The sequence below is a fragment of the Dreissena polymorpha genome, chromosome 5 (genome assembly GCF_020536995.1).
Source record: "Dreissena polymorpha isolate Duluth1 chromosome 5, UMN_Dpol_1.0, whole genome shotgun sequence".
Taxonomy (NCBI): Eukaryota; Metazoa; Mollusca; class Bivalvia; order Myida; family Dreissenidae; genus Dreissena; species Dreissena polymorpha.
Window position 1 is genome coordinate 101,876,625 of NC_068359.1, and position 24,076 is coordinate 101,900,700.

A 24,076-nucleotide genomic window follows, 5' to 3' on the forward strand; every position below is an offset into this window, starting at 1 on the left:
GTCGGCGGCATGGGTGTGCTCTGTCACTGACTTCACTACGGTGAGCTGAAACATAAAGCATACATATCGATGAAACAGGTCAATCGTTTTACTTATAATATCAAGTACTTATTCATTTGTCCGAGCCTTTTAAAAAATGTCAATATGACTAATATAGCGATACTCAGATGTGACGAATTGGAATTTTATGCAAAATTAATATTATATAAAAATAATCGCAATACATGGGTTTTGTAGAAAAAGACTCATTTATTTTTGAGTATAAGTACATGATATAATATTACTTACCTCTAGATCAGTGGTAGCAATAGCACGGCATTTCTGTGAACCCCGTTGGTCACACTCCCAACGCTGGCTAACCGCTGACTTTGCTTTCTTTCGTGTAGCAGTACCCCTAGTAACACAACTTCTGCCCACCCTTGTTGTTCTTGATGATCTCCATTATTGATATATTCGAAATACCAACGATGTGTATATATATACATACCAATTAATCGAGCAAATGTAATTAAAAAAAACTGTACATAACTTCACACGAGCCGCAAAGGCACAACATGACACAACTTCTCATCATTATCTACAATAGCCGGTACATTAAAGGACCTTTTATATAATTAAATGCAGGTGCGAATATCTATTTCCAAACTGTTATGTGCTGAGTAAAGAGGTGTACCGGCCGTTTGTTCACAAGTTGTTAATGATGAGATGCTCGTGTGAATTTGTCTTGCACGCGTTTCAGTGAGATTATACCATTTTATATGCGTTAACTTGTACTTGATTGATAAAAATATCAAACACACAAAATTAGCGCCCAGAGCCGATAGTGACGAAGATATTTCGTACATATTTTCCTATAATAACCGAAGCATTCGTCTTTAAAAAAAAATTGAATCATGCAAAAAAACGTGCTTCCCAAGAACTTTTTGAAAATGAAAGTGAATTTCTGTAAACAATTACCGTGCGTTTAAATGTAACTAAATCGTCTGGAAGGGGGTTTGTTCCGCTATGGAAGGGGGTTTATTCCGCCTGTCTGAAAACTCGAAGGGGGGTTGTTCCGCCTAGGCAAAACTAGCGAGGGGGTTTCTTCCGGGTATGCAAACTATGAAAGGGGGTTTCTTCCGCCCTGCCGTTTTTAGCGAAGGGGGTTTCTTCCGGAGGGGGTTTCTTCCTGTCATCGAACGGAACTATTGGCGACCTTATTGCGGCAATACAGAGAGGCGACGATGTTAAAATGTTTGAGAACGGATACCGTTTTTTCTATACCCAGAAGGTCACGTACTCTAACCCCCTGACAGCACCGGTAAGTTACACAATTGTATTTAAAGCATGATGAAGAAAGAGTTTAACTTTTTTATTGCAGCATTTCGGAGTACTGTTGCGTTTTGGTTGTATTAAGCGTGTGCCGATGTGGACACAAATTATGGGTTTAAGCTAAAGAAAATCTTTAAACAACTAGCCAATGACTATTTTGTATGTATAAGCACTTAATTGAAAAAATATGCAATGCATTACATATACATATATAAGTTTCGGTATTTATTCACCGAACTAATATCAGTTCAGCTTGAAACACGTGTTAGGGCTAAAAATGTGCACGACGTTTATGTTTTCGAGACCGTGTCTAGTGTAGAAACGTCTTTGTTTATTTAGACAACGACATACGCCAGAGCTTGCACAGACGTCTACAAAACGATATTTTACAAAATATCTACTAAATATAAGAATTTGTAAGTTTAACTCATTAAAAGGACCTTTTCAAAGATTGTGCATGTATTGAAGTTTGTCTTTAAATGCTTCAATTTGATAAATGTAAACATTGGATCTAACTAGCTCGAGAAATGTTCAAAAATGAAATTAAAGAAAAAGTAAAGCTCAACTGGGCTCGAACCACTTAACCTTGGAGTAAAAGTCTAACTCTTAGACCAGGATTGCTTATATAAAGTGATGTATTTTATACTTTATATAAGCAATCCTCGTTGTGTCACAAACTTTAACTATAACATCAGAACTCTCAAAATTATTCAATTTATCTGCGTTTGTAACGCTTTATAATTTTCAGGTTTTTAAATCGTCAAATAATGTATATACTGGATATTTTAGAGCATGGTTAATGTTCAGTATTACTTTTTCCTCGCAAATATCATAACAACAACAAAAATTTTCAAATCTGAAATAAAATAATAATCAGTTTTGTCAAGTTACCAAAACGTGGAAAGCTCCCTTTAAGCCATTGTGTAACATCTGTTGAGAACTATTTAGATCTCAGGGACATATAGGCTTGTATTGCTTGATATTCAATGGTCATCATAAAAACTGAACATATACAATAACAATTAAAAAATAGGAGGGTGTTCGTCCAAAATTAAGGGTTACATTGAAAAAAAAACTTCAATCGGGTATAACACTGGGTTGTCTCTTCACATAACCTAACCAATTAATAAAAGTAGCCATTTTCAAGTGACCTGATCTTTGTTTTTCGTAATATATCGTGATCGACTTATTGGATTGTATGGAGTTATTAAGAGTCGCAAGATTGCGATCAATGTGTGTTAGGTTCCTTCCCTGTTCGCTTTTATTTTGAAGTGACACGTGAGGCAAAACGCGATTTTGTCTTTTTTATATATATATATAATGTCACATTAAAGGTGAAAATGAACCATATTTCTATGTGTGGTTTAACTTTTTGTACTTTATTATCGTCGTTAATCACCTTTCGTTATTATTTACCTATTTAACATTGTCAGCCATGTTGTATACAAAGTGATTTGTGAAAATTTAACGCTTAAAAGTCAGCTTAAAATGCGGGTCCCTAGGAGAAAAAGTTAAATTCCCATAGCATTCCTCGACTTATTAAAAAATATTACATGTACGCTTATTTACCCTTACGAGCTTTCACGACTAGCTAAAAAGTGTTATATATATGAAGCTGTCGGTGACGGTGTTGGCCAACCGGGTTTGTATATACTTATTCTGTTTATGAACACATTTTTTCAGTGAAAAATATGTCATATTATATGTTTCATTGAATTGTATTCTATGTTCCACTGCAAAGCATATTATAAAGTTTATCAAAATAGCCGATATAAGCTTTTCTTTTTATCTGAATATAATTATTTTTCAGAACGTTGATACTCAGTCATCGATTGTTGCCTATTCATACAGCCTTCCCTGTCATATACATTCCACTGACGGACGTTTCGAATTTCAAGTTACATTCCTGGGTGACAATTTCAAGTATTCTGGCACATACCGGGCTAACGGAAATTATTTTACTAGGTAAACTGATTGTGTTATTTATGTTCTTAAAATGAGTGTTGTTAACGCTGTGAAATGTGAAATATTCAGTGGCTGTACGTTCTCTTGAGACAGTTCATCATTTGCCTTAAAATTGCTTTCTATTACGACATTTAAGAAGACTGAATATGTTATTTGAGCGTGAATAAAAGGTCCACGTAGCAAGGTTTTTAGGAACACACATTGTGTCATTTAATTAAGATTTAAAACAAATGTGATTGTTCAAAAGGTTTTGTCAAATTTGCCCGTGATTGTGCATGACTTAAGTATTAGCAATTGTGTGTGCGTGTGTGTTTGTGTGTGTGTGCGTACGTGCGTGTGTGCGTGCGTGTGTGTGTGTGGGTGCGTGTGCGGATGTGTGCGTGTGTGGGGGGTGGGGGATGCGGTTGTGTGTGCGCGTGCGTGTGTGTGGGGAGGGTGTTTTGCAATCAACGTTAAAACCTCAACATCAAATTTAACGACGAGAGAAAAGCGCCGTAGCAGAGTCCAATTTTACCACTTAAACCGATTTGTTTGATTTTGCAATGGTACTTTTTAGGCAATTGACACCAAATATAGCAATACTGAAATTCCAGAAACATTATCTTGACAGTAATTCCGTAGACTGTCAGCTTGTTTTGTGCAATAAGGCGAACCATTCTCCTAGCAGAGTTGTCGTTCGTGCCTCAACATACGCACCGCAGTGTAAGGGAACTTCATAAAACGAAACACAAGTAAAATGATTAAAGCTGCGGTTATAGTATAAGAACGGTCATTGCAAATAATTCGGGACTAAAACATTCTTAAACAAAGACAACATTTTACATGTAGCGATGTTTTTAACATGTATGCATATACATATCTGCTGTTATACGCGCCCTCCTTTTAGACTAGTTTTACTCGAGGTATTAAAAGTGTCTCGGTAGGCTCACTTTGCAGAGACGCATTCAACTTTTCTATCCAAAGACTTACTTAACCTATGACATTACATTATAGATCCAAACAACACCACCATTTAAGCAATGCTGTGAATATCGTGATAATCGATCTCAAGAAACATTTGCAGGAGAGTAATTTGTGTGGACGTCAGCTAGTATTATAAGATAAAAGACATTCATACAAACAGTGACAGTGGTATTTGAATAACAAAATTAAGTTTGTATCGATTGCGTGAATGCATTTTGCATATGAACAATCCATCAACACCTGTTTTAAGCACACTTTAGTTTTTATATTTCATATATTTTATTTTCAGACCCAGAAATTATATTTCTGATAATATTAAATACCTTGGAATACAATTTGTCATACAGTTATGCCGATTCAATATAATTATTCGAATGTATTTGCGTGCACTTTTCACCGTGGATTTGTGTTTCAGACCGAGATTTCACCAAGTGTCCGAAATTAGCCAGCTACTGACTTCAATAAACAATGGCGCCAGTGTCAAGGTCTGTGTAGAGAACCAATACTTTGAACTGCACAATGTTTCGGTGGATTCTGCTACAGTTTCGGGTACGTTTAGGAGGATTTCATGTGAAAATATTAATCTTTAAACATTTGGTAATACTTGTTGTACATGCTTCAATACGCGTATTTATTACTATTTCTAACGCAGGTATGTCCGTCTGGGAAATTCGTGACAAAAATGATGGTCGATCATTCAACGACACATTTCAACGAGTGTACCGAATTTTCAACCAAAGATTGACCGAGAACAGCATGGAGGGAGCAAGGTTGGTTGTTCGTATATGCGTTGTCAGATTGTTGTGGTTTCTTATGAGCAAGATCCGTTAAAATCAAACTTTAGAATACAGTTGACATTGAATTTGGCTGCGTACCCGATTGAATTAAAAAGGGTATGGAAGCATATTGAGAGAATGATTGGTGCCGAAATGGTGCAAGCATAGCCGGCTTAGAAAAAGAAATAGGGCGAGCTTCAGCGGTTTGTCCATTTACTTTATCAGGTTAACTCTTTCAGTGCTGGAACCGGATTTTGAAGGCCTTTGCAAACAGTTTGGATCCAGATGAGACGCCACAGAACGTGGCGTCTCATCAGGATCCAAACTGTTTGCTATTCTGATAGTATTCTTTGAAAAAAAACGAAGAAAATGCGAGTTTTAGAAATTCAGCAGACGACAATTTAGCAGACGACAAATTTCCCAGCATGCAAAGGGTTAATTGAATGCATCACATTAAACGAGGGACGATTGACTACAGCCTTAATATATAAACGAGACCCTTTATGAGCCCCTTACATATACGTGTTCATGAAGACCGCTAAAGTTTAACTGGCTAAAACTCGCTTGCAATATTTCCATATTAAATTATAAAGGTTTTAATGTTTTACAATAAAAAAATGATCGCAAAAAGTAACGCTTGTAAATATCTTCTCTATCTTTCATTCTTGGCTCCGAGAAAAATTGTAGTATTTCCTTGTAGCTACAAGTGGTACACAACTGAGCAACAAAGCTATGAGCGAAGAACCAACCTGAATCTGACCTGGTTTGTGGACACGTGCTGGGATGTTGTGTACGAGAACAAGGTCATAATACACCAAATAGTTTCCCTATATAATTCAATGTAAAAGCGACAACTTTGAGCGAAAATAAATGCAACCTTTTGCACATAGAGACCCCCATAACCATACCTTTTCTTAAAGGCCATTCTAAGCGGAATCGATTTATGCAATAAAAAAGATATGTCATGTACAATGCAAGAAAGAACTTGACACAAATCAAAATCGACTGTTTTTGCAACTTTTTTTTTCGGCCGTTTCTTAGTGGAATGTAACCTTTTCTAGTGCAATGGTTTACTATAGTCTTCAAGTGTGTCATATTTCAGGGATTCAGTGGTGAACACCTATTCATGCCCTACCATTATCTCCGCAAGATAACACCTGAATAATGGTAAAAAGTGTAAAACAGGCCTTCCTGTCAACTATGATATTTTTTTAGAGAGTACAGCCCTACATGAAGCGATCATTTAGTGTATTGTAACCTATAAGACAACGTTTACTGTTAACATCTCGAAAAATAAGCACTTCTCGATACTTATAAACCTATTTTCTATGTGCATGCCAATTTTCAGACCGATCTTTCACGTAGAAATGCTTGAAAATGCATTTTATTATAACGCCTGATAAGCCATGTGGCTTTCGCGTTCGGAGCTTTGATTTATAACGGGCGTTCAGGCGTAAAACGATTACCCTAAATAACTACAATCGGTCAAAATACTGGAATATTGTTACAAGCTATGTAGAAAAAGAAGTAAACAACTATTAAAACGTGTTCATGAGCTCTTTCAGCACAAATTGTTGCGATTTGAGATGCTCAAGACGAGTTTTTGTACATTTTTTTCTTATTTTCCTCTGAAAACGTATTTTTTTCTTAAAAACTCACGATGCTCCTTAAATTCGTGAAACAAACGCATTTATTCCGCGAAATTTGCCAAAACGCATCATATCTCACTAAAAAAATGATGATTTTCGGTAAATACAGCTTCTTTGTGACTAGGCCTGGTTTTGCGTTTAGGTCATAATACACCAAATAGTTTCCCTATATAATTCAATGTAAAAGCGACAACTTTGAGCGAAAATAAATGCAACATTTTGCACATAGAGACCCCCATAACCATACCTTTTCTTAAAGGCCATTCTAAGCGGAATCGATTTATGCAATAAAAAAGATATGTCATGTACAATGCAAGAAAGAACTTGACACAAATCAAAATCGACTGTTTTTGCAACTTTTTTTTTCGGCCGTTTCTTAGTGGAATGTAACCTTTTCTAGTGCAATGGTTTACTATAGTCTTCAAGTGTGTCATATTTCAGGGATTCAGTGGTGAACACCTATTCATGCCCTACCATTATCTCCGCAAGATAACACCTGAATAATGGTAAAAAGTGTAAAACAGGCCTTCCTGTCAACTATGATATTTTTTTAGAGAGTACAGCCCTACATGAAGCGATCATTTAGTGTATTGTAACCACAACCGCGATGGCATCGCAGTGTCTGAATCCTCTGCCGCACTCCTGGCAGCAGTGAGAGCCGGTAAAAGGATCAAAGTTCGCATAGGACAAACCTTTCATCAGGTCAGTCTCATGACGTGGCTGAAGCTTACCAACTTATTAATAAAATGACATCAATCCTAAAGATAAGTACGAAAATAAACAATTGAAATGTCGTAGCTATGGCGAGATAAGAATCGGAATAAATGGTGCAGGTAAGCAATAAGTGGTCACAATCACAGAAAGACAGAAAAAAATCAAATAATTTGACGTTTGGAATAATAAACAAACGATTGTATTTAGTTTTGAGCTCACCTGAGCACATTGTCCTCATCGGCAACTTTTAGGAAACCGTGATGCCCGTCATTACGTGTGAGGTGTGTGCTTGCGTGTGTACTTCACGGTATGATTCTTGGGTGTTTCAAACGTTTCTGTCCGTTGCAAATGTAAGTAGTCAGAGATATACAAGGTTTTACAAATGAAAACTTAAAAAAAAACTATTCCTTCCAGAGAGAAAAAAAGTCGGGAATTAAATATGTCGTGTGTACCATCATTTAATTGACCTCGCCATTGGGTTGCGTTTTTCCTTACATTATGCACGAACATATATCAAATTTCCTCGTCTGAAAACACAAGGTTCACACATTTTGATATTTGGTGTGCACAACATTTGGTGGTTCCCTACCAAGTTTGTTTAAATCATGTTCCCGGGGTTTAGCTTGCAACTTGCACTATATATAGTGAATACTCTAAAAATCTTTCCTAATCAACCGCCAGGCACAGAAATTTGGATATTTGCTATGGAAACTTTCCCTTTTTTGTTCATCTAACATAAAACATGAACACCCGGAGGCGAGCTATTGTTTGTTTATATGGTTTTAATGCAACCTTGTGAATACTCTAGACTAGCGATAGTTTTCCATACAAGCATCATGAAACTTGTTCAGAGCATTTGTGCTAATAAAATCTTGGATGATTTCTACAATGATTATCAAAACTACAACAAAAGCGGCACATCACAGCTAAGTTCCTTTTGAAATCAGGTGCGCGACCAATTGGCCTATGGTCCTCCTGTTTTGCGTATTTTTTCAGGCGAACTTTATTACCATAAGCACCGACGACGTCCTAACGATACAGGTATTGGACAGCATGAACGACAACCTACAGGACCCAACTTGGCAATGGCTGTTCGTGTCCACTAGCGGAAAGGTGACCACCGTCAGGCACAAAATCGGTGACAAAAACGCAATATCCGCAAAAACTGACAATACTGTGGCATTGACTTGGTTTGTGGAACTCCGCGATCGGTCAAACGGTAAGCCGATGTTGTTTTTTTTTTGTTGTTGTGTGGAATCTTGGCGTATTCAACTGATAATTCCTTAAAATTTGAACATTTGTACAATGACTGAATGTAAGTTTTCTCTTTTCAACGATATGTTTATCTATTTACATACGCACATGTTCCAACAGGAAGCGGCGAGTCACAGCGGATAACAGACGCAATCATTGCTGGGAGCGACCTCCGGTACATGATCGTTGATGCATCTGGAAATCAACTGTATTATGAGGTAACGTGTAGAAAATATTGACCTTCAATTTATTAGTTATTATACATTCAATACAATAACTTTTGGATGAACGTTGAGGTAAGCTATTGTGATTAACCTTGCCAGGCGTCCGTCGTCGAGCATCGTCCGGTGTGTGTTGTACGGCTTGCGTTAATATTTAGCTCAATACCACTATTTGTGTTTCAATTTAATGAAATTGGGTCAGAAAGTTTATCTGGATACTATATAGGCAGCGTTTGAATCTAGGTCATTTGCGTCCAAAAAGTATGTCACAAGCTCAAATCTTAGAGAAACTTTGTTACCAGTCTAGAAGCCACATTTATAGTCTATCTTGTGGAAACTTGGTAAGAATGCTTATTTTGACAATATCTAGGCCAAATTTGAATCAAGGTATTGCGAGGAAAAAAAACATGTCACACTATAAAATCTTTGAAAAAACTCGTTGCCACCCAGAGGGCAATATTTATGATTACATCTTGATAAAACTTAGTCAGAATGTGTTTTTTTTTTGCCATAAACAACTATTTGCCGTACACTACAGTTATTTTATTTTAATAGATTTCCAAAAACAATAATCAAACCAAGACCAGAAATAGCGTTAAGATGGTATATATTGCCTATAAGAATAGGAAATCAACTCCATACACGATGGCAAACCATGTAATCATAAAAGAAAAGCTGTTTCTTCGAGAAGTACCAATTTCAAACCGGTACCGAGCAGTCATAAATTTGTGTAAATAACGCTTCATCAATACGAATTGCAATATAGATACAAAGTTTTAAACAATTTATCTTTCTTAAGATGCCTTACACGCACTGGTTATACAGAAGCGAGTAATTATTAGATATTTTAGGTAAATACTCACTGCTCTCCATGGTTGGTTGGTTTACTTTCGCTTCGCTGGTCATCTATTTCCGGTGGTGATGATAGACGGTGATATGTATGACTAATTTTTTGCTGAAACTTGCTCAAAATGTTTTGGACAATAAAAATGTCATGTTTAAATATGGGCCAAGTGAGGTCAAAACCAGATCACCAGGTTATGGTTTTAATAATTTTTGTCCGTGAAATTAAGTGAACCCTTAAAGGCTCTCTGTTTTACGTAAACATTTTGGGGGTACATCGCGTTTACTTATTCAATACTTCGTGTGTCCGATATCTATGGAAAGTTCTGTTCACAAGTTGAAACTTCGTTTAAAGCCGTTCTCAACTGAAAATATATGTATAGAAGCTTAAATCGTATCTGTTCTTAATAGAAAACTATTTCCTCTTTATGAAGTACATTTTATTATTTTCGAAAGCGCTTGGCGCAAATGGGCTGTATACTGTGTTTTAGTAAGGGTGGATACGTAGTGTACTCACTTGATATACTTCATATGCATCACGCCATATTGTTTGGGGAGTATACGATTAAGTAGAACCAAATCTATATTATTATCGTACTCATGCCTGTTTGTGTTATTTTATGTAAAATGATTTTTTATGAAACGATTGATTTGTGCACAGTTTAAGTATCTGCAGACTTGGGCTTCAAGAAAAGCCTTCACAGTAGTTTTGAAGTAAGGAGAACTTAACACCCAATGTACTCACAATTTGAATGCGCAGTACATAGCTATTCATATTCAAGTCCCAAATATTGCAGATTAGTGAGTTTCATAATGCCTCAAACAATGTACAATATTACAATTAATATTTGAATTACCATTCGAAGATAATTACCATTACAGTAATAATGTTATAACAACCCGACAGATGAAAAACGAACGATATATTTGATAACGGCATACTTTCAGTAAACCACCAGGGAATATAATATAATGGCAAACGACAAATACAACTCATTGCTTTAAGATCATTTATATTAGGCGAATATAATACATGTATATATTCTTGAAGATATAATAAAATTACCTCTGTAATTGTGCAATTTCAGGCAGAATATTGCCAAACGGATTTGTGGTTCTATACTAGACGCGAGTTGGTAGAAAAGAGCGGGATATTTTATCAGCGTCACAGTCTATTCGAGTATCCCTCTGATTACTCGTTCAGCGATTGGAAGGTCGAGAATGTTGATGATCGTCCAGGCCCCGAAGATCGAGGTTCCTGGTCTGACGTGCAGGGTGCCTTGTTCATCGGAATGTAGCCTCCTGGTGGCAGAAGTCAAACAATGTTGAAATAACTCATGGACTTCGCATATATGTTGTTACAATACCAATTATATCTCTTAAATGAATTGTTTAAACAGTTATTTTCGAATAAATCAAATATGTTTTCATCTGTGATATGAGCAGTTTTGTAGAATTGTAAAATTCCAAGACAAATCCATTTATGTATATACTTGTGATACCGACCGGTACGATGCATGATTCCATTTAGTTTGTCTCTACTTAATGTCCATTGTATTATTGCTTTCTTGTATGTAGAATGTACCGTAAATGTGTACAGAGTATATATTGCTATAACACCGAAAGTCAGTGTGAAAATTTCAACTATTGAATTTCGAAGTGCATACTTGAGTTGTTCAACTGCAAGATGTTTGATTTCATGTCTGCAAATGTAAATAAAACTAAGCATCTGATATTGTTCATTTGGTTTTTGAAGTAATGAAATAAGGTGCAGCTGGGTAACAGGCGTTATTTGTATTTTAATGCCCCACCACGAACCGATATTTACCCTTTAATGCCCCACCACGAACCGATATTTCCCCTTTAATGCCCCACCACGAATCGATATTTCCCCTTTAATGCCCCACCACGAACCGATATTTCAATGTCACCTTAAGCTGTAATTGACATGTAACTGACAACGTTCACCTACAATGTATTAGCATTTATGTTCATATTGATTACATCATAGGTATCAATCATTGCGATATATTTATGTACGGATGCTCAAACTGACACATTTGAAACATATCGTCATTTACATTTCATGTACAGTTCGGGTCAGGGCTTGCAAAATCTAATAAAAATAAAACTACATTTTACAGCGACAGGCTTAATCATAAATAAGGGAAAGATCGAGAGAGCTGTATTTTATTTTTTATACAAATAACTACTTCAAATACGCGCATACGAGCATGGACTTAACTGATTCGCGCAATAGTTTAGCCGAAATAGAATCCGCGCTTAGAAGAACAAACTGCAAATACATTTATATAAAAAAAACACAGTGGTTGTTGAATATAAACTATACATGTCGTGATGCGCAGTGTTACTGAACAAATGAAGTGAGCAACCTGCGATAATGTGGTCAGTGTATGTTCGTAGGTACTGAATGTAATATTAGTCAACATTTATCAGTCAACTTCTGTTTACACAGAACTAACACCATAACATATAGAAAATAACAGACTGTATTAACAAGTATAGGCCGTGCTCTGTGAAAGACGGATTTAACGCATGTGCGTACTGTCGTCCCAGACTAGCCTGTGCAGTCCACACAGGCTAATCAGGGACGACACTTTCCGCTTTTATGATATTTTCGTTTACAGAAAGACTTTTAGCGAAAATCCAGCACACGCATTAAACCCCTATTTCACTGAGCACGGTCCACATACATTATTCGAACACCATTATCCACTGATCTTGCCTATAGACTAACAGATCTCCGGTTGTAAAAACAACAGATGTTTAGAGAGAGGGGGTAAAACAGCGCGCACTGATAGACACATGGGGCTGCAGGCATGGCAGTTGGCAACCACTAACACGTGATTTACCTTCTATTGAGACCATTATCAGGATGACATCATAAACTATAAATGTCACGAACTTCAGATGAAAACCGAAGCGCGTTTAGTATCTCGTCTAAATACAATTAAGTACAATACTTTGAATTACGCAAGTAACTTTTTATTATTTGCTCTTCACTGAAATATATATGTGCATAAGTGAAAGAAAATTCGATCCTAGAGAAAAATATTTGCTTTACTATGGTTTCCATATTTGTGAATCAACATCCGTTGAGTGTCATTTATTTTTCGCTACCAATAACCACTGGTACTTAAATAAAAATCCTTATATATATATAAGGACCAAAATATTTTTTCAAGTACTTGTGCAAATAACAGTACATTAAAGCGATGGTATACGATTTCAATGCCAACATTTTTACGACAGCAATCTTTTACCAACATTTGAATATGAACGAAGAATGTTTAATAAAATAAATTAACAAACATTACATGGTAACCTCAATGACGTATTGTTTTCTGAACTATAATGAGACGCGTTCTGACAAAACGGGGTTAAATGCATGTGCGTAAAGTGTCATCCCAGATTAGCCTGTACAGTCCGCACAGGCTAATCAGGGACGACACTTTCCGTTTTTATGGTATTTTTCGTTTAAAGGAAGTCTGTTCTCCACGAAGATCCAGTTAAGGCGTAAAGTGTCGTCCCTGATAAGCCTGTGCGGACTGCACAGGCTAATCTGGAACGACACTTTACGCACATGCATTTAGCCTAGTTTTTTCAGAAAGCGACTCTAATACATAACGACCATTTTTACGACGATACCGACAAGTTTACTATTTTTTGTTGCAGAAACAAAGTTGTATCTATGTGTCAAATGAACGAATCCAAACAGACTATTAGGTATTTTCCAACAGTGTACATGTTGCCATGCGGTACATTAGAAAATTGTAATCGAATAAATCACTACTTGGTTCATGTTACTTCTTCTTCTGAACATTTATTCCAGTAACTTAAGCATTGACGTGTTATGTGTTTGAGTAGCGTTCTTAGAAAACTGGGCATAATTCATGTGCGTAAAGTATCGTCCCAGATTGGCCTGTGCAGTCCGCACAGGCTAATCAGGGACGACACTTTCCGCCTAAATTGGATTTTGGCTAAGAAGAGACTTCATTTAAACGAAAAATCTCATAAAAGCGGAAAGTGTCGTCCCTGATCAGCCTGTGCGGATTGCTAATCTGGGACGACACTTCACGAACATGCATTATGCCCAGTTTTCTCAGAACACAACTCAAATAAAATATCGTATATATTCGCTTCAAGAATATACAATATCCACGAACTTGCGTTTCAATACCTCCGTGTAAAATATTAGAAAATACATCATTTAAAAACAACCACGCAAAAAATATTTACTACTATAAACCCTTTTTAACGCTTTTTTATCGGTTACTTAGGACAATTCCTGTGGCACTCACTTACATAGTGTTATAAATATGTCGCAAGTCATACCTGACTTAATGGCCGGGTGGTCGATGTCAATAACTAGGTCATCATGTCAAATGTGAAAGGAAAAGTGTGTTCACACTCTAGAGGTCACTTGTTTAGTCCAATTTTCATTAAATCTAGTCAAAACATTTGATATTATGATATATTTGCGGAGTTCGAAAATGGTTCCGGTTCGTTGTAACAAAAAGCCACCCGCGGGAAGGGGCAATTTTCCTTTTATGGCTATAATGACATCTTTCCGTGTTTTACCAACTATTTAGTAAAAATCGCGGAAAAAGTACTACACAATACAGAGATCTTCCATTCAATTAACGAGTCTCGCTCTGTGAAAAGGGGGTTTAATGCATGTGCGGAAAGTGTCGTCCCAGATTAGCCTGTGCAGTCCGCACTTGCTAAGCAGAGACGACTCTTTTCGCCAAGCCTGAATGTGCCTCAAGAAGAGTATTCCTTTAAACGAAAAATACAATACCTGAACAGACTGCACAGGCTAATCTGGGACGATACTTCACGCAGTAATCTCCCTTTTCAAAGAGCGCGTCTCAAATTATTAAATCATTGACAAGAGCGTGGTAAAAAATGTCTTCTAATTATGTCGCTTATCTTTGCTTGCACGCGGATTTTTTTCGCATTATGCGACGATTTCAAGTCGCATAACTGTTCATTTGATCGTGAACAATAATCAACGAAAGGAATAAACAATTAAGCAAATATAGTCTTAAATTTGAGTGTCTGCGGCTGCAAATTGGTCAGGTACAATCTAACTACTCACTTGTTGTTTACAGCGCGTGACAGTCACAGTTTAATAAGAATCAATCACGTTTTCTTCAAGCACATCATACACCGACTTAATAGAGTTGGTTTTTAGCTCGACTTTTCGAAGAAAAATAAGAGCTATACTACTCGTACCGGCGTCGGCGTTGGTTATTTTTTTTTTTATAAAGTCAAATAATACTATCACAAATAAACTCAAACTTTGAAAACTTCTTTATGGAAACAAGACAATTGTGTAGGCCAAGGTGCAAAACTCTGTCAATATTATTTTTAGAGTTATGCCCCTTTTTATACTTAGCACATTGAAAATTTTGTTAAGTTTTCTGTTTAGGTCCACTTTATTCCTAAAGTATAAAATCTATTTCGTTCATACTTGCAACACTTACTAACTATCATAAGGGGACTGTGCAGGCAAAGTTATGTAACTCTGACTGGCATTTTCACTGAATTATGGCCCCTTTTATTCTTAGAAAATTGAAAATTTGGTTAAGTTTTGTGTTTTCGTCCATTTTACTCCTAGAGTATCAAAGCGATTGCTTTCAGACTTGGGACACTCGCTAACTATCATAAGGGGACTGTACAGGACAAGTTGCATAACTCTGGTTGGCATTTTGACGTAATTATGGCCCTTTTTTGACTTAGTAACTTTGAATATTTTGTAAAATTTTGTCTTTTGATGCACTTTACTTCTAAAGCATCAAGGTTATTGCTTTCAAACTTAAAATACTTTCTTACTATCATTAGGGTACTGTACCTGGCAAGTTGAATTTGACCTTGACCTTTGACTGACCTTGAATCTCAAGTTCAAATAAATAAATTTTGCTTTAATTGCCATAACTTCTTTATTTAGGATCAGATTTGATTCATACTTTGACAGAACAACACTTACCTGACATACCACAATGGACTCCACCCAAACCATCTCCCACGCTCCACCCCAGAATCCCCCCCCCCTAAAAAACATAAATAATTGTTTTCCCTTTTTTGTGCCCCCGAAGAAGGGCATATAGTGATCGCACTGTCCGTCCGTCCGTCCGTCTGTCCGTCCGTCTGTCCGTCCGTCCGTCCGTCTGTCCGTTTGTTTGTTCCTCACACTTTGAGTTTAGGTTTCGAAAAATGCTCATAACTTCTATGTCGCTTCGTATGTAACCTTCATATTTGGTATGCATGTGTATATGGACAATGCCTTTCCATACGCACACGAATTTTGACCCCTTTGACCTTGACCTTGAACTTAGGGTCCGCGTTTAGGTTTCAAAATCTGCGTTTAGGTTTCGAAAAATGCTCCTAACTTCTATCAAAGCGTTTATAGGGGGCATATGTCATCATATGGAGACAGCTCTTTTTTTTCTTCTTATTTTTGAAATATCACCACACACACACATCAATGCCTGCCTGCCTGCCTGCCTGTTCTGCCTGTTTTGCCTGTTCTGCCTGCCTGCCTGCCTGTCTGTCTGTCTGTCTGTCTGTCTGTCTGTCTGTCTGTCTGTCTGTCTGTCTGTCTGTCTGTCTGTCTGTCTGTCTTTCTGTCTGTCTGTCTGTCTGTCTGTCTGTCTGTCTGTCTGTCTGTCTGTCTGTCTGTCTGTCTGTCTGTCTGTCTGTCTGTCTTTCTGTCTGTCTGTGTGTCTGTCTGTCTGTCTGTCTGTCATTGTATGTGTCTGTCATTGTATGTGTCACAAAACTTTAACCTTTGTCATAAATTTTACAATATTGATGATAGCAACTTGATATTTGGCATGCATTTGTATCTCATGGAGCTGCACATTTTGAGTGGTGAAAGGTCAAGGTCATTCTTCATGGTCAAAATTAAACAAAAAATCAAAGCGGTGCATTAGGGGCATTGTGTTTCTGACAAACACATATCTTTTTTTAAACATGGTAAAAAAAACATAAAAAATCATTTTTATTATTTTATTTTTGAAAGACCGTCCAACCATCCCACCCAAGCTATTGCTATCAATTTTGAAATATAATCTTATTAGTTTGTTTTATGTCTTTACATATGTTCAATGGATTGTGGAAAATATACCTGAACTCAGAATCGTCTATAATGTACCACTTCTTTTAAACATAAGCGATCAATATGTTTTAATTATGGTCATCTTCCAGTTAGAAAATGACTATATAACAATGTACCTTGACCATATTGAATATGAACACTATCCCCATGATTGCTTACGTTATACTGTCAAGCACTCGAAAAGTCGAGCGCGCTGTCATCTGACATCTCTTGTTATCATAGTAAAATTTATCGACATCGTCCATGGCGATAATTAATGTATAAATTAAACAAACGGCAAACTTCAGCTGCACACGCAGCAGAAAATTTGTATTATAGCAACATTATGAAATCCACGTTATTACTCACACATTTTGCATGAACAAATGTAAATAATTCAATATAATTTACAGAAAAAAATGTTTATATCTTATTATTTAAATTAAATTAGATTAAATTAACATATGAACGAAATATAATAATAAAAACATGGATAAAGTGTTCTAAATTTATGAGTATTCAACCGCAATTAAACGATTTAACAATAATGAACTTATTATAGAATTCATTGAACCAACGCTGCACCAATTTCCTCTAAAATTTATAGTGTCAATAAAGGAGCTTATCAAAATTTAAAAGTTGATTTCGTTTGATTGTTGCTATTATTGAAAAAAATAAAGGAACTCAACTGTGTCCTGTTGCACAACACTAAGTAGTCCACCCAAAATGTTCGTTCAAATTAAAAGAACGTTACCGTAGGGATGCACTTTGCTGTCAACGAGACTTATTATCGAACCCCGTCCCATGTGTTCGATGATTGTAATTAGTGATCATAACATAAAAGGGTATGACAGAACCTCATAATTCGTCTTCTCCAAGTCTTTGTTTTGTATCCTTATCCAAATCTTTAACACAACCAGCAAAATCAGCCGCATAACATCACCAGCTAACATATTTAACGAAAAAACTTGCCGCTCCATTATCTTTATTATCATCAACACCAACAAAAAACAATCAGCGTCATTATTCCCATCGTCTTTGTTATCAAGATTTGATTGCCATTGGTTTCTCTATAAAAAAAAGAAATGTCTATTCTGGGTTGCAAAATTAACTCACCAAACTTAAATAAATTGTGCACCACTGAATGACATGGTCCGCTGCAATCGAGAATGGCTTTACCCATTTATGCTTAGTGGACTCTCCCATCCTTCTAAATTGGATCAATTTATTTCCAAAATTAGAGATGTCTGGTATATTTATTTCTTTTTTTAGAATATTCTCACAGCAATTCCTTTAAGCAAACAGCGTAGACCCTGATGAGACGCCGCATGCGGCATCTCATCTGGGTCTGCGCTGTTTGCCTAGGCCTTTTTTGTAAACGCTAGGCATAAATGGGTTAAGTTAAAACATATTCGTTTCCTAGTTTTCAATTCTGTTTTTTACAGAAATAATATGTCAAGTGAGTGTCGGTCAGGTTAATAAAATACACATATAAAACCGGTGCCATCTGAATTATTGTTTATATCGTCCTATTGAACATAAAAAGACGTACAAAGAGATTTGCTCAATACCGTCATAGTTTGTTCATTTACCAATAAAGCCGATCATCTGATAAATTCTCGTAAATTTGCATTCTCGTATGTTCGTTAATTCAGGCTCTTATTTATTCAGTGCTTATTAAATTGCAACATAGAAAGTATGAACGTGTATTTGGTAAATATGAAACTCGTAATAGACTTATACACACATACAAAGCTCATAATGCAATATTTCAAGAAAATGTATCAATAGTACACACAATTATATACCGTTTTAATGATAAACTAGCCGAGCGAAATACAAAAAAACAACAATTTAGCATAAAAAATATGTAACTTTTATCCCAACTAGTATGTATCTGATATCTGAAACCTCTAGTCTAAATCATCATATAGCTACATTTACTGCAAACTGTGCATATGCCATTCATATAAGATTTTTAAACATGGATATATTAACGTGCGTTTCCTTTTTGAATATCACAGTTTTCTGTTTACCATAGTTTTGTTATCCTTGATTTTGGTGTGTGCGGCATGGATTAACATTAAGCCACGCATGATGTATATGGTTAAACTGTTTACTAAAGGCGTTACATATGGTTCCCCTTTAACGTAGCCCTACCGCTAATCATCTTATAGTGCGTGTGTGTGTTTCGAAGTTTATGAGGACCATCCGCGCCCAAAGCTGTATTATGTGAGGACAGAGATTGTGTCCCAGCACTTCTACCTATTTAATTTAATACTAGGCTCACGAATGTTGGAACGAATTTAGAATTAATATCTGAAATTTCCAGCTTTTTTTAGTTATCCTTAAACTTATTTAAACCGGAGTACCCGTGGGAACCCCACCTGCCAGCATGGCGACAACCTACCAAGCCCACATGCATAAAGGCACATGCTAAGGACAATAGACACCAAATAAATCATTATTGCGTTATACATCACTACCGCATTTACACTGCAGCCATTTTGCTTGTGCGATGTTTCGGCACTTGAGTGTACTATTTTAATGTTAATTACCTCTCCTGCTTCATAAGAGTTTTTTTTAGACATACAATGAAATTAACAAAACACACTATACCACACGTTTCAATTTATTGCGCAACCTATGATGTAATGAAACAAAGAGTAGAGGATTTAGTGTCAAATATTGCATTATATGCATTTATATCATTGAAATTTACCGCCTTACTAAATTAGATATTCCGGCTAAATTCACAGTGGAAAACGTCTTGAAACACTATATGGCGATTTCGCTTTTAACTCCACAATTTCTGCCAAATATATTCTGTACCAGCAAGGTACGTGTGCATTATGTCTCTCAAATAAGCTGCCCAGACCGCGGTAGTAAAATTGTGCGCAGTGCATTTTCTGTTATTTACATAGATAGTATTGTGTAATTGCGAAAGTTTGCATCAATCACTTGTCGCCACCCTGCGTATATTGTCATCTAGCGTCCGTGCATGTGGCGCACATTCAAATAGTACCTTGTAAAGATCACGTGTTATTGACCATATCATACAATATAAGTTGAAATTGAAGAAACATTTGACAGAAGCGCACGTGGTAAAATATACATATTTATTTAAAAAAAAAATCATCGCATAGTATTCAAAATCAAAAATGGAAATAAATAAGTTCAATTTTTCCACGTTTTTGCAGCAAAACATCTTGTATAAGTTTTGCTCGCAATGTCAAGTAAATACAAAGTTCAAAGCTTAAAAATACAAACAGAGCATTTAATATTTGCAAATCACTTGTTATTAAAAAAAAAACAAATATAAAGACAACAATGTCGTATGTACGTATCTGAATGAAGGAATATAAAGCTGTGTATTTCATGTTTTCAAGACACAGTCCGTTTGGTCCATGTTTGCATACCTCAGAAAGGAGACGGGATTTAGTCGTTTTTGTTTGGCTCCCAATCAAGCGTCCAAGACACCAGGATATTTCACCATATTGGGCAAAACACGTTGAAGTTTGCCGGTAAGTTGTGTCAACTTGTAATATTTCTTCATTCCATTTAGAGTTCTGCATTAAAATTGATAGTTATAAACGTTTAAGACAGCCGCAATTACTCAAATTGTATTGCCAGAAAATTGCTAAATGGATTGTGAATGTTTGATTTCGAAGACTCAAACACACATTTGATCAAAGTGGAAGCGTGTTTGTTTTTGTCATCTATCAACAAATGATCAAATGTGATTCTAATGAGTTACATATTCTTACTACATAATTGTTGGGTTATGACAGAATTACTCATAGGTTTTTGTACCCTTCAGTGGTGGCGAAATCAAATGTCCGAGTTGCCCGAGTCGTACATTTGCTTGTCTGGGCAACTGATTTTTTTCAATTAAGTTGTCCGTGGACAACAAGTTTTTTAAAAGTCGGGCCCAGGTATACACAAAAATACATTGTATTAAAGCCGTAATTAAGTTTTACAAAACCAAATGTTGACATGCGATTACATTGTCAGTGCTATTTGCGGAGCAATCAAGCTAAAATACCGACACTCTCCTGCGCAGTGATCTCCCTTATTCTATAAGAGACCAGGAGCATGCCGCATTTTAAACATTCGGCCCTACTGTTAGACAGTGTACAGACTGGTTTCTTTATTTTTACAATCAGACGGAAATAAAAAGTATCAAAGTAAGATAATCAAAACACGGTCTACCTTGTTATTTAAGACGACTTTAATGGTAAAAATGGAACATTTAGTTATTTTAAATCTTCAACAACGGAGCAGAAACCCAAGCTTTGAGCAGTCCACCTCCCAAAAAAACTAAGAAAGATTATGATAAACAAGAAATATCTTTAAAAAAGATAAACGGCGTTGATAGTTCAATGAATGAGATCAATGATAGCGAATGTCTTTTTCTGTGCAGTTCTTAGCTACATCACACGCAGTAAGGGGTGTTACGCGGAGTTTTCGCGGCTTATTACATTATTACATATTGCTGGTCATAAACCTTTAGATACAAAACAGAAAACCAAAAGAAGAATGGAAGTTAAACTAAAACATATGAGTCAACCGGCATCACGCGAAGTATCCGTATTTATAGGCGCGTTCTTCGAACAAACCTGTTTTAGTGGTTTGTCGGACATTGCTATATGATTTGATTATTAACAGTATCGAGAATCATCGCGCTCATGCTTAATACATTAGTCAATATGGTGGAATAATTATTGTTAAATTAATCTAAAATAATATTTATCATTGTATTGTTGAAAACACATTAATAATCTATTATTGACATATCTTAATTATATTGCTGAATATCTTCATTTAACATATTTCTATTCTAAAGAAAATTCCAGGTCACCTAGTTCACGGATAGAGTCTTTATTATATAACAATTATTTTACTGGCTGCAAACTCCGGTGATGAACTGTATATAAACTCTGACTTTCACACACTGGCCGCGAATTGACCCGAAACCTGCTCTTTATACTTTTACATGTTAACATGTTGACATGAATATGGAAGTAAGTACTAAATATGAGAACATAGCCTTTAGTATAAACGCTTTTGCGCTGATAATTTTCTGAAAATAAAAGGTGCACGCACAAACTGTATTTATGTCGAGAATTGATTGTAAAACTGTTCTATCTATTGAGCCTTGTCATTAGAGATAAAATTGTTTCATGCAGTATCACAGTGTTACAAAGACGTGAATATGTTTCCAATGTTTTGGTGTTATACTCAAATCAGCCAATGGAATAAATGAAGTGTATTCATTCGTACCTAGCCGCGGGAAATTTTATTTGAATATTATTGGACACTTACAAAGGTCAGGTCAGGTGAAAAGCTGGCTTAATACAGCACGTCGTAAAATATGATCTAAGTAAACGCACCAGAACTTTTCAAGAAACTTGGCTCACAGATTTTCAATGGTTACCAGTTGATGATAATCAAATTGCTACCAGTAGCGGCAGGGCTCGACATTAAAGGTAGTCCGACTGCAGGCTTTTTCCGCCCTATGCCACGGGTCCGAAATTCGGCCCCATTCCCAATGCAAATCTGGTTGTTTTTTTTCCCAATTGAAAAAAAAATTCCCAATTCCAAAAAAAAACAAAAAAAATTTTTTTTTTTTTTTTTTTTTTTTTTTTTTACCCTTTAAATATATAAGTTGACCTGATCTGGTGTAGAAAATAGAAAGTATTGCATGATTAAATTATCTGTTGCCTTGAATTTGTTTTAAGAACTGTACAATATGTTAATGATTATTTAAGACTTAACTTTTTATCCTCAAAATCCGGCGCTTCCCGCGATTTTTTTCACCTCAAAAAGGCCAAGCCTTTTCCCCAAATTCAGATTAAAAAACCTGCACTAATCACACATGTTCATAAAATTTTGTAAAATTTTAATAATAAGTTATCAAAATAGTCGTTATTTACCAGTTAACGGCTTCTTTGAAATATAAGAAACACTGTTTTAAATAATTTACATGCGATAATTTTTCCCAATTGAGCCAATTTTGCGATTAATTTTTTTCCCAAAATTGGGGGTTTTCACGACGCGAAATTCCCAAAATTCCAGTGTGGCGTTTTCCCAAAATGGAGCGGAAAAAGCCTGGACTGTCCGGGACAACAAAATTGTTAGTCCGGACAAGTAAATAAAGAATTTGCTAGTCCACAGGACACGTGGTCATTATAATTGTATAATTTAGACAAAATGCCTTTAAAGCCATTATTTCTGTGGAGATATCACTTAACTTTTCTGAGTTTATTTTGTATACGTTTAATCGTCGAAGCCCGAGATATTCCGATAGTTCCATGTGATACATGTACTACACTGTACTGTTCACAAGGGAAGCAACCCTAAACATTGTTTTCTTTGCCAAGATAACAAGAATATTCTCCCTTGTAAAGATTATGCATTTTACGACACCGGTACACACCGATCTTACAGACAATTAACGTAGTGACTACTCACTATGTATATAATGATTTTATTTTTTTTAAACATAAGTACTGTACATAAACATCACTTTTAACGTTTTCTGTTTGATGTTGGCAACGCACAAGTTTTTGTCAGGTATTATGGCTTTGTATAATGTTTACAAATCAATAATCTTGAGTTTTCCTGTTATTCTAGTCAGTTCTTTTTGTATTGAAATTGCCTACAATTATGTTTACATGTATTTTGAACGATTCAAGTCTTTATGATTTTAGCATTTTGTATTATTTCATTATTTTGCAAAGTACTGAGCAGAATAAGATATAATGGTCAGGACAAGTTCCTTTTTGGTCAGGACAAGTGAAATTATGGTCTGCTTGTCCGACTGGACAAGTGGCTTCAAAAGTTAATGTCGAGCTCTGAGCGGAGCCTCAGTCTGATGAGGTCGACATATTGAGCTAGTTTAATTTGTTAAGATTACGATGTACTTATGTTCAACACATGTTTTAATAACACTAGCCAGGCTTTTTCCGCTCCATTTTGGGAATACGCCACACTGGAATTTTGGGAATTTCGCGTCGTGAAGACCCCCATTTTGGGAAAAAAATTATTCGCAAAATTGGCTCAATTGGGAAAAATTATCGCATGTAAATAGTGTTTCTTATATTTCAAAGAAGCCGTTAACTGGTAAATAACGACTATTTTGATAACTTATTATTAAAATTTTACAAAGTATTATGAACATGTGAGATAACTGCAGGTTTTTTAATCTGAATTTGGGGAAAAGGCCTGGCCTTTTTTGAGGTGAAAAAAATCGTG

General features: G+C 36.0%; 2 protein-coding genes across 5 annotated transcripts in view; both read left to right on the forward strand.

The window, feature by feature from the left end:
* Window positions 1–542: 542 nt before the first annotated feature.
* LOC127881372 (uncharacterized) lies at window positions 543–11,420 on the forward strand. 4 transcript variants are annotated; one of them, XR_008050025.1, is made up of 9 exons: window positions 543–1,300; window positions 3,122–3,276; window positions 4,655–4,788; window positions 4,892–5,009; window positions 5,716–5,818; window positions 6,231–7,366; window positions 8,375–8,597; window positions 8,753–8,850; window positions 10,785–11,420. XR_008050025.1 is itself a non-coding variant. In XM_052429160.1 (8 exons), the coding sequence occupies exons 1-6, from the start codon at window positions 1,232–1,234 to the stop codon at window positions 6,270–6,272; spliced, it is 621 nt and encodes a 206-aa protein (XP_052285120.1). In that variant the 5' UTR covers window positions 543–1,231; the 3' UTR covers window positions 6,273–8,597; window positions 8,753–8,850; window positions 10,785–11,420. The 4 variants fall into 4 exon arrangements, 2 of the variants coding, with proteins under 2 accessions (XP_052285120.1, XP_052285121.1); XR_008050026.1 differs by having other exon boundaries at window positions 6,807–7,366; XM_052429160.1 differs by having other exon boundaries at window positions 6,231–8,597.
* Window positions 11,421–20,233: 8,813 nt separating this feature from the next.
* The window catches only part of LOC127881365 (obg-like ATPase 1), a 62,076-nt gene continuing 58,233 nt past the window's right edge, over window positions 20,234–24,076 (forward strand). Inside the window, exon 1 of the mRNA XM_052429150.1 lies at window positions 20,234–20,343. The gene's annotated coding sequence lies outside the window, so the exon portion shown is untranslated. The remainder of the gene's footprint in view (window positions 20,344–24,076) is intronic.

Bases quoted from the DNA above. Each gene is read 5' to 3' on its own strand.
- LOC127881372 (XM_052429160.1), top strand. From the start codon at position 1,232: ATGTTTGAGAACGGATACCGTTTTTTCTATACCCAGAAGGTCACGTAC. The intron at 1,301-3,121 runs GTAAGTTACACA...ATTATTTTTCAG, and splicing joins CTAACCCCCTGACAGCACCG to AACGTTGATACTCAGTCATC. The intron at 3,277-4,654 runs GTAAACTGATTG...TTTGTGTTTCAG, and splicing joins AACGGAAATTATTTTACTAG to ACCGAGATTTCACCAAGTGT.